General features: G+C 38.2%; 1 protein-coding gene across 1 annotated transcript; it reads left to right on the top strand.

The window, feature by feature from the left end:
• Positions 1 to 2,206: 2,206 nt before the first annotated feature.
• Positions 2,207 to 13,971, top strand: LOC122639272 (ALA-interacting subunit 1-like). The gene is made up of 8 exons (XM_043832088.1): positions 2,207 to 2,406; positions 4,574 to 4,632; positions 4,786 to 4,860; positions 4,955 to 5,077; positions 5,237 to 5,307; positions 12,895 to 13,192; positions 13,322 to 13,611; positions 13,706 to 13,971. Exons 1-8 carry the CDS (start codon positions 2,322 to 2,324, stop codon positions 13,758 to 13,760), a joined length of 1,056 nt encoding a protein of 351 aa, XP_043688023.1. The 5' UTR covers positions 2,207 to 2,321; the 3' UTR covers positions 13,761 to 13,971.
• Positions 13,972 to 16,741: the final 2,770 nt, after the last annotated feature.

Here is a 16,741-nt window from a genome sequence, read left to right on the forward strand (position 1 = left end):
AATCTTACCTCATGCAATATTAGAGTATGCATTCGTGGAGGTAATTTTCCTTCACCCACGATCAAGATCCTAGTGGTTCGTATGGTTTGTAGAGGGTATTAGGGAACAATGAGGTGTACAATCGACTTCATACAAAGGAGGAAGAGCAATTATGACCCTAGATGATATATTTTTCCTGGCAAATCATAATTAGATATTTCAATTTTGATATTCTACTTACATCTCTTACCAAAAAAGAAAAAGGATATTCTACTTACATGGAAAATGGATTCCTTATATATCAAGTATTTCTTTCATTCACAGATAAAATCATGAATTTAGTGCATTGAAACTATCCCCTTTTTATTTTAGGAGAAAAAAATGGTCAAAAGCAAAAGGACATTAGAGGTACTTAAAGCATGGGGATGATTTTCCTTCATTGACGATTGAGATCCGAGTGGTTCAGATGATCTGTAGAGGGTATCAGGGGACATTGAGATGTATAATCAACTTCGTACAAAGGAGGAAGAACATTTATGACACGAAAAAATTTTTGTTGCTGCGCCCATAGCAGGAATGTTCCTGTTACAAGGCTAGCAGCCAAGGATATGGAATAATTCACTTTCCCTTTGGGTTCATAAATGCCCTTCTAGGTTTTGGTATTTTCAAAACTACCCCTTAAGATCCCATTTTCTTGGCAACTAGCCTACCAGCCTTGTAGCAAGAACATTATGACACTAGATGGATATATTTTTCCTGGCAAATCATGATTAGATATCTCACTTTTGATATTCTAACTACATCTCTTACTTTTTTTTTGGATAAGAACTTACATCTCTTACCAAAAACAAAAAAAAGATATTCCCATCCAGGAGTGTCAAAAGTTGCCCTGGAATGGTAGACCCAATGATCATATCCAATTGCTTAAAGCCCAAAATAGGTAAGACTGTGTAATAAGTGGTAGAGATCTTCTACCAAAGAAAAAAAAAAAAAAAGTGGTTGAGATCTGATCTTAAGTAATGCATTGCTCGGTCGATAAAGGGTCCTCAATGTAAGATCAACGGAGCCCGACCAAAATCGATTGGAACCAGTAATCGACCGTAAACCATCAGAAATAAAACCAATTGAGATGATTATGGGATATGGGCCATTAGCTTCAAACCAAAATAATGTCTATTAGACGACTAATTAGTGTAATTATGAACCAAAACAGCATAACCCGATTGTCCCAAATACGAACTGAAGTGCATATGAACCTGATTATAAACCGATAACGATCAGACAAAATATAAGTAGGTCCATGTCTGACCCAATTGATTAAGTCCAACCGAAACTGATAGGGTCCGACCAGTTAATACCCCTGTCCAATCATTGTGGAAAACGTGGCAGTCTTATACGTTTCCGTACCAGTCTACCTATGCATTGGCGTAATATTAAAGAACAAAATCTAGCTATTACGTGTGCGAATATAACATGCTAATGGGCCCACAGACTATGAAATTTAACCTAATCATATCCACGTTATCAGGCTGGCCCACCATGATAGTTCCATCAACGATAAGGAAACTATTGCTATCATGCATGCGTGAGGCACACGAGGTAGCACTGGAACATACCAAGAAAGAAAATACAGATAGAGAAAGAAACAAATCGAAATAAATATGGGGATTTTGTGAACGTCAGATTAGAATCTAATAAGATGCCAAATATTCCGACAGACGGGTTCAGGTGAACCCAGACCCACCAAATTTAATTCCCTAAAGATTACTCTAAATTTCAGGGAAGAAGCAAGCGTTGGAATTTAGTAGTACAAAGTACGTAGTATAGCCTACCATTATGACTTTGTCTGAATTTTGTTGACTTGTCAAACTACAGAGTTGTTTTTATGAGAACGAGTCTAGTGAGGAAGCTTTGGATGGATCCCACTTAATACTTAATAAACGGTTGTGATCATTCAACTACTCCATCTTCAACTAACCGTGTTTTTCTATGTTGACCTCTCATTGGTCTTACTTTCTCTTTTTCTCTTCCTAGAGAGTGGCCGGCCAACCCAACTCCCAAGAAAGAGTGGAAATTACTTTTTCCTTCTCTTCTTTCTCCTTCTTCTTCTCTCACAGTTCTTCTCTTCAATCAATCTCTGAAAGTCAAAACCAGACCGAAAAGACACAAGAGAACGAAGCAATCCCTTCTCTTTCTTGTTTTTTCTCTCTCAAATTTTGAACTGAACCCATCTCCAGTTGATTACCTGTATTATTAGTTCTTCTTCTGATCTGAAGGTCTCTGAAAAGTATATCTGTTACTTCTGGTGCTTGGCTCTTTAAATTTTTATATATATCCTTTCGATGAGTGGGAACGTTACATCCGGATCCGGAGGAGCTGGATCGGCTGACGCTTCAGCACTCAGAAGGAACTCAAAGCGACCCAAGTGTGAGTTATCTCCTGAAAATTTCATACTTTTGATTTATTTTTGCCTTTTTTACTTTTTGGCTTCCGATTCATGAATGCTCAGATGAAGCCCTGGGCTACCTATACATGAGAATCTCTGTACATATATTGTGTGAGATGAGCTTATACTGAGTATTTTTTTTTTCTTCCTCTGTTAACTTCCTTCTTAGTAAGCTGAGACTTTCTTTCCCCTTTGTTGCTGTTAGTCTGTTTGCTTTAATTCCAATCAGCTGTCTTTGTCTTTGCCGTCTTTCATCTTAAGTCCCAACGTATTCAAACAGATTGAACGGATTAGTTGGCTAAGGATACTATTTCTGTCTTGATTTCCGTTGAGGTTATGTTGAACTTATAAACAGGTCTTCTGTGTACTTATTGCTCTAATTAGCTTCCTAGTGCCCGCCGTTTCCATAGATGGGTTTCTCTGTATTGACTATTGAGCTATTCCCAACAACCCCCCCTCCCCCGGCGGTTCTCTCCGGGGCCAAAAGAAAAGAGAGGAAAGTAAAGGAATGAAATTTTCTTGTGATCTAGAACATCTGTGAAGCTGGATCAGAAATTGGTTGGGAAACGCAGATGGAGAGTGGGGGGTCGGAGAAAACGCGATGTATACCACCTGCAACTGAAACCGTGAAACTTGAAATTTGAATTATGAAACCTTAAACCATACTACCTGCAACTTCAGATGCTTAATCCATGGATCATCAAACGCAAAACCCATGAAAAACCTTCAAAACTAAAACTTAAGTTATAACCCCATGAAATTTCATTGATCCCTACTGTTAAACAGGGACTGCTGGAAACCCTAACGACCGCTTTGGTCCTTTTACTAAGGATCTGATGTGTGCAAGGGAGGAGGAGATAAGAGAGGAGATAAAATAGGAAGGGGAGAAAAGAGAAAAAAATAGGGAAATTAGGGGCTTAATAGAGGAAGCCGGCCACCTTCTCATACGAGAATTGTAACAACTTTCAAGCTGTTCTTCTATTCCTTATCCATTAAATAGCCATTACATATAGTTTACCTTCACTCTCATGATTACAATAACTCCTCCAATAACTCCTAATAGAACTTAACAACTGCTACTCAAACTAAACCCACAATTATAATAACTACTCCCAAGTATCAAGACTCCTACACGTACACAATAACTGCAAATAACTACATGATACTTCCCGGTCCAGCTGTGGCGCATGTAACACATAACAGGATCTCACCATTTACTAGTAGTTTGCGTGAATGCGCGAGGGACTATCTTTTCTATTACTTGCGCTTGCTTTTCACTCTCAAGACAGGGTGATATGGTTGATATAAGCCACCAAATTTGACAAGTGGCTACATTCTATCTTTTTTGATGGTCAGATGCCAAATCATCAGTCTGTATAGCTGGGAGACAGGATGTATAGAAAGGTATCCAAGTAAATGTGTGGCAGAAACCTTTCCCATTATTTTGTTTTTGAGCTGTACCATTTTGCTTTGATAGTAAAAAAAGAGCATCCCACTGCACGAGGCAAATGTACGCAGTCTTACGCCCTGCTTCGCAGGAGTGTCTTTTTCCAAGTTTTGAACCCGCAACCAACACGTTGCAATAGCGCAACTTAACCATCGCACCAATGCTTGCCCACTAACATTTTGCTTTGATAATATCCAATGAAAATTTAATCAGTTGTCATGATTCTAGTATGTCTGGCTCCTAGTCTCTCAATGATACTGGTTCTATATTGACTGATTTTATTAACAATTTAAGGTAGATTTTAGAATGAACTGCAAAAATTAAATTTCCTCAACCATAATTAATTCCACGTTTCTTTAAATTAAAATCATACCTACTTAGTTGTTGCCTACCTCTTAATTAGATTAATTGCAGATCATAACTTTTTTTGTATGATGCTCAATTGACCCCAACCTGACCCAATTGGCTGTTTGGATTTACACTGATCCCAATAGAGCCTTACAGAGACAGGTTTTTCTTCCAATTTTTGTTAATAGTTATGGTTGGAATTTTTTCTAAATTGGTTCATTAATTCAGCATGACCTGATATAATTCTATTCAGTATTCACACTCAAAAAAAAAAAAACAAAAAGTAATAACATTCACCCAAAAAAAATTTAATGAATAAATAAGGAACTCATATAATTTTATTTGCTTTTCAGATTCAAAATTTACTCAACAAGAGCTTCCAGCTTGCAAGCCGATACTCACTCCAAAATGGGTAAGCAAGCTCCAACAGTTCTGTAACATATTCCTTTTAAACTCTTCTTATTATATTTGCTATTTCATTCAGCATAAGCAAAAACTTATTATTATATTAGTTATTTCATTCAGCATAAGTGAACTTATCTAACAATCCCCATGTTTCTCACAGGTGATCTCAGCATTCACAATTGTCAGCATAATCTTCATCCCCATTGGAGTTGCTGCTCTCCTTGCTTCCCAGGATGTATGTGTTAAGAATGATCCTGAATCTATTATATCCTTCTTTTATTTATTTATTTATTATTCATTAATTTATTTGGATTATTTCCTTCTGTTAGGTTGTTGAAATTATCGATCAGTATGAAACAGATTGCTTACCGCCAACCTCCAGAGTCAACCAGGATGAACAGCTCAAGTTTATAAAGAGCGATATAAATAAAACCTGCACTAGAACACTAACAGTAATGTCTTCTTCTCAGAAATATGCTTTTGTTAGCTTGAGAGATCAAGCACATAAATTTAAAATCAACTTCTGATTATTCTGTGGGGAGAATTTGTATATCTATGAGAAAGTTCTTCCAAAACCAAACCAAGTAACATACAGAAATAATTTGTTGCAGGTGCCAAAGAATATGAAGCAGCCTATTTATGTATACTATCAACTTGATAACTTCTACCAGAATCATCGAAGGTATCTTTTGTTTTCAAATAGTGTCCTAAGGTGTATTGTATGTGAAAATTAGCACAAGAAGAATATGACAGCATTCACTTAATGGTGATTTTAATTAAGTCAACTGGACTTTTTGGTTCTAAAATAATATTACACTGACCATAATACTAGAATAGAACATGCATAACCAAGAAAAGAATTTTGAAATGGGTAAGTGATTCATTGGCAAGACAAGAAGGTGAAAAATAAGAAATGAATGAAACCAGGAACTAGGTGTAGCTATTATTCAGTTCACAGTTTTGTTCCTCAAAATCTTGTAATAACCCTAATGAAACAGATTCCTGGGAAGGAAAGAAACAAACTCGCATAACAAACATGGCCAATGGTCATTAAAAAAAAAAAAGCCAAGATGAATAAGTTCAAATGGATACGAAGGAAATTTTGGAAGAATAAATTTAGAATGAATCCATCCCTCGATCTCTGGGAACTTTTGTGGCAGGATAGGTGACAAGGAGCCTCATTCTGACCTAACTTGGCTAGGGAATTTGCCAGACGATTTCCCGGTCATCAATGCCTGGGTTGGAACTGATGTATGTTTGAAGATTGTAGCGAAACTGAAACCAATACCTGCGTAGAAGAGAGAGAGAGAGAGAGAGAGAGAGAGAGAACGATGGGAGAAGGAGAGAAATCTGAACCACAATAGATTCACTGTGTGTCTATCGTGGTCCTCTTACTTTATTTATAACATCAGCTTACTCTTAGTAGGACACCTACTAAGAGTGTATGTCTAATTACAAGGATTTAAACTAATAATGAAAGACTAAACATACACTACGATAGGGACCAGTGTTCTTAGTCCCAGGATTGGTTAAGGCCAATACCGATCCGGATCGGTCAACATCGGTCTAAAGTGACAAAAAATCCCCATTAAAGCTGGACCGGTTCCTGTATCATTCAGTATCAGTCAAAATAATATTAAAAAAATTTGAAAAATAAAAAAATAGAAAAAATTCCAAAAAATCCAAATATCTTGCCTTAGATGGAAAAAATCTACACCTATTGTAACCTGATTCATGTATATAAATGAAAAAAAAACACAAAGATGGAAAAAACCTTGAACTCAGTTGGGAAGAGGAGTTAGTTGAAGATGCCTCTTGATCTCTAAAATCAGCCAATTTCTCCCAAAGATCTTGCTTTTGATCGATTCCCCACTCAAAAATGGTAAGCAACCCCTGTTTTCTCGCGGACATTATCCTTCCAAAATGGGGGAAATAAAATAAAAAACAAAGATGGAACAAACCTTGAACTCGGTTGGGAAGAGGAGGTAGTTGAGGATGCCTCTTGATCTCTAAAATCGGCCAATCTCTCCCAAAGATCTTGCCTTAGATGGATTCCCCACTCAAAAACGGTAAGAAATCCCCATTTTCTTGCAGATATTATCCTCCCAAATCTCCAAATCGATCATGGCAAGAGTACACGGACGAAGAACATGGAAAATCTGTGTTTTAAAACCCTTTTGAGCCAGTCACGTGTATTGGATGAGAGATTCAATCGGATTTCCTAATCCATGGAGTGACCCACTTAAACCGAGTAGGATCCGCCATATTTCGGGATCGGATCCAGCCGATACCAATTCGATCCAAGATTACGAACCATGATAGGGACACTAACAAACTAAAGTACCGTAGGACAATAATACCCATGCGGTCATAGTTCGAGGTCTCAGTCTCAGGCATGGTTCTGGTCAGCCCAAAAACCGAGTTGTCTCGGCGTGATAACAAGATTTCGGGCCTTGGTTTCGGGGGCCATATTATCTAATTAGGTCATGAAACTTGCAGGACAACCTATTTTATGCCGTATAAACATAGTGGAACCCGTTATTTTTTAAAAATCACACCCAAAATAGTAGTTTGACTTAGGGCCCTAGGTTGCTAGTGTACTAGTGCATATATATATATATATATATATATATATATATACTGAATTACTGATATGGCATATTCCACACAATTTTTAGTATTAGAACACATATAATTCAAGTAGGGCGTACCCAGTGCACGACACTCCCACCATTGTGGGGTCTGGGGAGGGTCATAATGTACGCAGCCTTACCCCTGCTTTCACAGAGAGGCTGTTTTCAGACTCGAACCCGTGACCACTTGGTCACAATGGAGCAACCTTTACCATTCCACCAAGGCCCGCCCTCATAAGCAACTTAAATAAGCATTTGGAATGACAAGACATTAAATTATAAACCATTTCATAAATCATCTTGTTCTAAGCTTGTTTGGGTAAAACAACTTAAATAAGCAAATCTCCTCCAGCTGTTGTTATTGAGCAATAAATCCTCTTGTTCCAAGCTAGGAATATATATTTTTTTTGTGTGTGTGGGGGGGAGGGGGTTGTTTCTTCAAAAACTGACGAAACCAGTTGAGTCCATCAAGAGTTTGTCAAAATTCCGACTGAGACAAGTCGAGTTTTGGTATTTATATAAGGTGGATTGTAACATTTCAACCTGATACAAAATCTTGGACCGAAATTTCAGCGAGATACCAAAATTTTGGTCAAGGCTGTGTTCTTTTTTTTTTTTTTTTTTCGTGGCTTGTTTCGACTCGGTAGCTTGAAGTACCGAGATCTTGGCGAGACCTCGTACTGTGCCTGCAGTACATATCTCAAAACTCCCCCTCAAGCTGGAGTGTATATATATATATATATATCAGAGGCTCCAGCTTGGAACACGAGTAGATATTAACAGCAGAGCCGGTCTTGAACATATATTGCAATCATTGATGCCAGTGAACACAGAGAGAGCTTCATTTTGGTAGAAATATCAACTCAAGAACACCAATCATCAACAACAATAGTAAAGAAAACACTTAATGTCGGATAAATTCAGACAGCAATGAACAAAATAAGCGGCAGAGAATACCAACCGTAATTCAAAATATCATAGCAGCATCAACATCTTCATAAGCCCTTCTCAAGGAAGGCAAATAGTAATCGTCACAATTAAGACATATAAAAATGCAACATAGGTAGCAGGCGTAGACACCAGTGAACAACAAGAATAGATATTAACAATAGAACCGGTCTTGAACATCTATTGCAGTCGTAGATGCCAGTGAACACAGAGAGAGCTTCATTTTGGTAGCAATACCAACTCTAGAACACCAATCATCAGCAACAGTAGTAGAGAAAACTCTTCATGTCAAATAAATTCAGACAGCAATGAACATAATAAGTGGTAGAGAATACCAACCGCAATCCAAAATATCATAGCAGTAACAACAACATCATAAGCCCTTCTCAAGGAAGGAAAGTAGTAATCTTCACAATGAAGACATAAAAAAATGCAACATAGGTAGCTGCGAACCACTAGTAAAACTGCAACATAGGTTGCTCTGAACCACTGATAAAATTACAGTATAAGTGTTGATTACTGCGAATCACAAATATCAGCATAAGGTTGCTGGGAACCACAAGTAGCGGCATAAGATTGCTGGAAACTATAAGTAACGGCATAAGGTTGTTGGGAACCACAAGTAGCAGTCTTCATAAGATAAAATTGTTGCTGAGGACACAAGAAGATGACATGAACAAGCAAATAACAATATCAATTGATGACTAGACCCGATGAAAATAATAATCTTCAGGTACTAGATGATAACTCCAATCTCTCTCTCACGTGTAGCATGACACGTGGACAAGCAATGCAGAGGAGGAACAGCAAAGGATAACCCATCATTATTTGACAGCACTAACTAACATCACGGAGGATCAGTAGCAAATAAAACCCATAATCAAGAGCAGCCATAACAACTAAGATCCCATATCAGTCGGATAAATCTGTTCAAATAAAAAAAACCTCCAATTAAGGTTTTAAAGTATCGGTATCGGGTATCATATCGGTCGGGTGATATCGTTTCTATAGAACAACAATTCGCGAGATCTCGACAAATATCTCGCTATTTTGAGTGCTCAAGACGAGATCTCAGGCGATACCCAATATTACCCCATCTCGGCGAGATCTCGGGTCGACTCAAAAACTCTACCAGACTCTGATCTCGACCATAAATCAAGCATATTAGTTTCAGAATCTGGCGAGATCTCGTGGTTTTGGTCAGCTCGGTGGGAAATCTTGGTATACATACACCTATTTATACAAACCTTGGTATATAGACACTTATTTATGCCAGAAACTAGGACAGATACTTATTTATCATTTAAGTAAATGAATTTACTTAAGATATTATTCATAAATAAGCAAATGCCCCCATTTGAATCCAATAAAAATAGTTTAAAAATCAAATTCCAAAAGGATAAAAAGTCAACCCCCCAGTTTAAGAACAAAAATTGGATTTTCGACGGTAGGTGCAATTTTCAACTTTTTAACGTTGGGTTTTTTTCTCAAATCTAAAAATTCCATAAATCTTAATATGGTATAATATTGCTAAAAACCAAAAGTGCGGTAAAATATTCATTTGTTTTGATGTCCAAGTAAATATTTTCATTCAGAGCGATTTTGACAGCATTCGCCCACATCAAATTAAGTTTGATTGGTACATAACTCCTTCAATATAAATCAGATTTAAGCAATTTTGGACTTGTTGGAAAGCTTTCAAAATCTGATTGGACTTTGATTTAAGCTGTCCTGGTTTCCCACTAATTGGAACTCCTATTTGGACTTTGATTTTTCAAAATCTGATAGTGCCATTGTGTTTAAATGGCCCAAAATAGGCTATATACCAACTTTCATGACCAAACTAGGTCTAAAACCCACCGAAACCAACCATCGAGTTGAAAAAAAAAAATACCCCAACTCGTCGAGCGAGATCTCGACCGAACTCGCTATTTTGGCTGGTCGAAACCTGTACTCGAGACGAGTTCTTCTTCTATGATTGTATCGTATCGGAGATACGTATCGAACACTACAAATATGCATAGTAATGGTCAAGATACACATGGAACACACCCTTTTGGAACCAAATAAAATAAAATAAAATAAAATAAATAATAATAATAAGTATCATGCATAAACACTAAAATAGAGAATAATGTATAACCAAACTTGAAATTGTTATAAAAGATGAGGTTTCTTACGTGTTGTAATCATCTATAGCCATGAAGAGTATTGGATAAGTCAAAGGAAGATGTTGTAGCACTCCGTGATTCGTTTTTTAGTCCAAAAGTGTGAAAAACCAAGATTAAATGCAAGATTTTAAACTTTTGGTTGAGAGTTTTCCTTCATTTTTTTGTTAGAATAGGAGCTGTATCGAGTCTGTGAGTAAAAAGGACTATTTTATGGAATGTATCGATGGTATCAATATGTATCGGTATGTATCAAGATGTATCGAGCCGTATCAGTCGATACGTATTAAACCACCCATGGAACCCTTTACCGGACGTATCGATGGTATCGGTTGTATCGTATCGTATCGGCCTATATCTGTTAAACCCGTGCCCAAAACCTAGTTTAAAGTCCGGTCTGACCGGTCTGATTTGAACTTGTGTAGAATTGGCGGCGGAATACGCTAGAGACTTATGGGTGATGATACTCAAGCCATCTCACAAGGTTATCTACCGTATGATGGGAGAAGTCATCAAGGATAGATTCATCGTGATAAACTGTCACAGTTAATGTATCTATGTTATCACATAGTTTCCTCTACTCTGAATATGATTATATGTATTTCATTTTGTCCTTTGATTTATCACGTGTGGTATTAATGAGTTAGCTTAAATACTGCATCAGTGATCCCGATGGGAGTGTGGAACGTAGTTGTATGCTCTGGTCACGGATTCCAGTGGAACAGGAATCGGGGCGTGACAGTATCGGTCAATATATTTCGATATAATCTGAGACAAAACCATTTAAAAAAATAGAGATGTATCGGTATGTATCGTGTCAGTACCGACCGTTACCGATATGTATTGGACGATACGATACGTACCGATACTTTAAACCCTGCCTTCAATAATCTCATCAGAAAAATAGTGGCTTTGCAGGGTGAGAGGCTGAGAGCCAGTATCCAACAAAGTGCAACTTCCACAAAAAGGAGATTTTTAATAGCAATAGATGTCAGAGGAACCGCAAATACAGGTTGAGTGGCCCCTCACAACAGGGCAACGGTGCCCTTAAATCTCCTCGGGATCTGATGTTCAGATCCAAGTTAATTTCAAGTATCGATGTAAAAATAATTACCAAAAAACAGAGTACCGTATGGCATGAAGAGAAGCCTAATTAGATGATCTTGGATGCACCGATGAATCCCAAATACAGATCAAGTGTAGTATCTGAGGGTTAACAAAAACCCTAAACATTCATGAGGATCTGATGGATTTATGTAGAATAAAATCAGATCTTAAATCTGTCCAACATAAAAGCTAGAAACAGGGTGCCGCCAGTCCTTGTATTTATGCCAATCAATTTATGTAGACGATCAACTCCATGGAAATCCAAATCAAATAGTGTTCTCTAGTAAATAGCAAAACAGAAGAAAGATATCAGTTTTTATTGACACAAACTAGATCTTCATTGTAGACAGTTGCAGCTAAGGGTGGCTGCACACCACAAACCAGAGAACCCTAGCACGACTTTCAAAACAGATATCAAGGAGATAGCAGATAGTGGTTACAGCTCTGATACCATGTAGCGAAACAGGATCTGAAACCAGTACCTGCGTAGAAGAGTGAAAGAGAGAGACAACAATGGGAGATCAGCTATTCTATTAGTAGGAATCCTACTAAGAGTGTATGTCTAATTACAAGGAAGTAAACTAATAATGAAATACTAAACATACACCACGATAGGGACACTCCCCCTATCATGGTCAGCTATAAACAAACTAAAGTACCGCAGGACAATAATACCCCTGCAGTACCTATCTTAACAAAGATGACAGCGCATTATTTGTTTCAAAGCTCTTTAGTGATCAAAGCTGACCTATATTAGTGACAAATGACAATAAACAATTTGGTGCAAGTTTAAAGCTCCAAAAGGTCATGGGGAGGTCAGGAAGGATGTGTGTTGAAGTAATGAGAAGACTTCAATTTTCATTAAACATATGAAAGCCCTGGGATATAGTTTAGTGCTGACAAAACTTGTTTGGCTTTGAATAAAAACCAGTAAGAAAGATCGATTTGGTCCAAGATGAAAGCTGTAGGACAAGGGAAAGGCAAAAGGACATGGGCTGCAGTAGTGAGAGGAGTTTTGAATTAGAATTCAGCAGAAGGCATGGCCAGATGATTGGAATGGTGACTCAATTGCAAACCATGAATAATTTGGAAAATCCTTGAATTTATACTCTGAAAGAAGACACTATGATTTTATTTTTGTGTGTGTTTGTCGGATATTACCATTTAACTCACAATAGCTACAAGGGGCCTGAAGGGTTAACCCAAACAATGTTAAAGCGGGAATTTCGACAATTTTATGCAGTACAATAAAGTACCCTAATGGAAGTTGGATTTTAAGTCCTGTTATGCCATCATGAAACAACTTCCATGAATGATGAATCATGGCTAAATTATTGTAGGAATATGTTGGGGGAAAATCATTGTATCTCATATGTATGACAATAGCTCCCATGGTCATGCTTTGTGAGTCAGGTACGTCAAGAGCCGAAATGACGCACAGCTAATGAACCATAAGAATGCAAATGAAACAAGCGGCTGTGACCCTGAAGCCAGTGAAAATGGTTCTCCCATTGTGCCCTGTGGTCTTATTGCTTGGAGTTTGTTCAATGACACTTACGACTTCTTTCTCAAAAACCAGCAACTACTGGTAAAAAAAACGGGCATTTCCTGGAAGAGCGATAGGGAACACAAGTTTGGTAAAGATGTTTACCCCAAAAATTTCCAGAATGGAACCGTAAGAGGCGGTAAATCCCTTGACTCCAATAAATCAGTAAGTCATTCAGTTCCACTACTAATTTTTTATCCGAATAGATTCATTGCCTTTGACAATTGAACAGTGGATAATTATGTTGGTTGCCAGCAAGAACCTGACCTCGTTTGATATATTTACGTGCAACAGTTGAGTGAGCAGGAGGACCTTATTGTCTGGATGAGAACTGCAGCTCTCCCAACTTTTAGGAAGTTATATGGGAAGATAGAGGTGGATCTCCAGGCAAATGACACTATACAAGTGACACTGCAGAACAACTACAACACATACAGTTTTAGTGGAAAGAAGAAGCTTGTACTTTCCACCACTAGCTGGCTTGGAGGAAAGAATGACTTTCTTGGCATTGCATATCTCACAATTGGAGGGTTGTGCTTCTTTCTAGCCATGGTCTTCACTGTCGTATACATCGTTAAGCCAAGGTAGCAATCGTTTAACACAAAGAATTACCTTAGCCATTTATCTCATCAAATCTATTACCTTTAATGGAACTGACACTGCCTTTTCTCTTTTCAGGCGACTTGGAGACCCCTCGTATTTGTCATGGAACAGAAATCCTGCAGGACGCTAAGGGACTTAATCAGATGGGTCATCCAGTTCCGTATGTGGGTTAATTTGCTATTTTGTGTACTGAGAAATCTAAATGGCTTTATCTGTAAAGTGTGGGTTACTAATATTCAATCATTCCAGTAATTGGGAGTTTGAATTTTGCAATAGAGACATGCATACACTGCTTGTATAATTTCAGGAAGAACTTTTTTGATATTGTCATTCTTTACAAATTACAGAGAATTCCCCTTCCCCCCGCGCCCCCTTTTTTTTCCTGAATCCCTTACCGAATTTGAAGCAAAGTTAATACTAGCAAAGGCATTTGAAAATTATTATGCACAAAATACAACTGCATTAAATGGGTTGGTTATACATTTATGAAGTTAACATGACCATCTGAAAATTAAGCTACTTCTTAAGGATACAGGTTGCATGGTTGCATGAGACTACATTTGGATAGTTGTATTCTTTTTCCTTAAGATGTTTATATAGTTCAACCTAACATTTTCCACAAGTGTAGAATTTCTCGCACATTATATTGCAGGAAGTAAGACAGGGCTTCAAAAATAAACTCCGGGTTCTGATCCTATTAGTGCAGTTGTAGTCACAGATTCCTACCCAGATCTTAAGCCTCCGGATGAAGATCACATAACACACAAATTTTTAAGGGAATGCAAACCCCCCCCCCCCCCTCTCCTCTCCCTGCAGTTGTGATTGATTCTAATGTATGCCATTCTGGAGATTAAATACCCATAAGCTTGAGGTTCTTGAAAACAAACATGAATTAAAGGACAGGTAAAAACTTTAGCATTGACAGATTTACACATTAGCAAGTGTTAGCTGCTAAAAACCCTAAATCAGATTCTCATGTTTCACCACATCGCCCTCTTTCATTGCAGCAAACGTCATCCCATCAACTCTTCCCATGTGATGATTAAATATGTTTCTTTCCCTCTTCGCCCCTACTTCATTGAATAATTTTTTGTTCAATAAACCGTTTCAATTAAAGTAAAAGCTGTTATTCTTGGGGGAAAGTTAAATATATAAATTTTGTATGGGGCTAATGTAGACAAGAGAACTACAATTGTGACTCACCAAGTGAGAATCTTGCAGATGGGTCTGGATTTTGGAATCTTTCAGAGGCTATCTTTGGCCTAATAGCAATAACAAAACATCTATATAGAATTTAGGATCGAGTTTCTCTCCACCCACGGTGAATGGGATCCTATTCATTGAGGGATGGGAGAGAGCAAGAATGGGTATTGGGAGGGTATGTTGGAACATACTAAAACCCTAGGAAGGGTTTGTGAACCCTAGGATGATGGGTGAACCGTCCTCTATGGATGGAGGAAAATTTGTCCTAAAATTTATGTAGAGAACATGGGTTTTTACAAAAGATTTCAACTATTAGCTTTTTTGTTTAGGTTTTCTTTATTTCACTTATTGGATAAGTGAACGAGGTAGGATAGGGTACACAAGAAAGGGGCACCACAATTCGTATGTACGAGGCGAAGAGGAGCGAGAGTATCTGGAGGAGGTAGAAAGAGATAGGGAGTGTTAGGATATCCTACCGCTGCTTGCTTAGAGAACCATTTTCATAAAAAAAAAAATACATATGTTAATATATTGTCTGATCTCATAATGTGTAGAAACCCACTAAGCTGATACATGGGCGGATCGGGCTTCTCTCCTGTGAGCACCCCGTCTGGAGAGTGCTCAGTGAAGCATCCACCAGGCGTGCATCTCGGCGCACTGCGAGCAGCCCCACCATTGGATAAGGCGCATTTGTTGGTTTCACGATCTCTTGATACTATTGATACTCTTGTATCTAAACCTTTTCTTTAAGGGAAATTTACACATACCACCCCTGAGGTTTGACTAAAAGATATTTTCACCCTCCAGTTTTGGAAATTTCTGCGTACCCCCCTGAGGTTTGCAAACTGTAACAAATAAGCCCATTCCGTCAGTTCATGACTAACACTGTTAAAAATTAGACTTAAACTGACAGAATTGCCCTTACAAGAAAAAAGAAAAGAAAAAGCACCTGCAACTCATTTTCCCCAATCGATTTTGGGGAAGATGAGTTGCAGGCTATAGATAGAAGGTCTGTCCATTAGAACAGCAAGCCCAGCTTTATTTCGACAATGAAGCAACTTCAACCAGGGAGTTAGGTTCTCAGTAAAAACAACCTCCCGTGGCAAAGCACCATATCTAAGGGTACTCAAGAATGGTCGAAAGCTCCAATGTGGAGAAGCATAAGCAGTAGATGATTCCAAGCCCAAAAACAAATACATCTTCCATTTCCGAAACCCCATCACCGACCCTCTCTCAAAACCCATCTCTGCTAAAACCGCCATCATCTCCACTAACCCCTATTTCTCCTTTCATCCCTATTCTTTTCTCTTTATTTTTTTTATCATTTTCATTCTAAAAACCCTCATCCCACCATCACCAATTCTCCTCTCCATTACTTTTCACTTCTAATCTAACCCACATCCTTGTCTAAACAAAACCCCAATCTGAATTCCAGCCATGACCACACCCATCCTCAACTAATTTATCATTTGTGATCCCATCATGTCTTTGATTTTCTTTTCCATTTTCCCTCCCAATAACCATTGGATCCCTATTTCTTTTCTTTTATTCCCATTTTTCCAAACCCAACACAGAATCAGAATCCATTGGCTGCCATCATTTTTTTCAAGCTCTCTGGAATCCATTGTCGGCTGTGGTGCAAAGAAATTTGGAGCAGAAAAAATAGAAGAAGAGGAAACCCGGGCGGAGAAGAAGGAGATGGGGAGGAAATTGTGCGGACATAGAAGTTAATCGAAGCACAGAAGAGACCCGAGAAGGTGTGGGTCAGATTTTTCCAGGTTGAATCGACCTGATCTTGGGGACATCGAAGACAGCCCACAACTCAACTCCAGGAGATTTCGCATTTGCGCTCGATACAGGATCAAATCTACCCCCATCGTTCGTAGTTCCAGCGACCTTGCGTGAATG

Source organism: Telopea speciosissima, chromosome 9 (assembly GCF_018873765.1).
Source record: "Telopea speciosissima isolate NSW1024214 ecotype Mountain lineage chromosome 9, Tspe_v1, whole genome shotgun sequence".
Taxonomy (NCBI): Eukaryota; Viridiplantae; Streptophyta; class Magnoliopsida; order Proteales; family Proteaceae; genus Telopea; species Telopea speciosissima.

What these genes read in the sequence shown, in the direction of transcription:
- LOC122639272 (XM_043832088.1), top strand. Translation starts at nt 2,322, where the DNA reads ATGAGTGGGAACGTTACATCCGGATCCGGAGGAGCTGGATCGGCTGAC. An exon ending in GAACTCAAAGCGACCCAAGT is followed by an intron (nt 2,407 to 4,573) that starts GTGAGTTATCTC and finishes TTTGCTTTTCAG; the next exon opens with ATTCAAAATTTACTCAACAA. An exon ending in CCTGCACTAGAACACTAACA is followed by an intron (nt 5,078 to 5,236) that starts GTAATGTCTTCT and finishes AATTTGTTGCAG; the next exon opens with GTGCCAAAGAATATGAAGCA.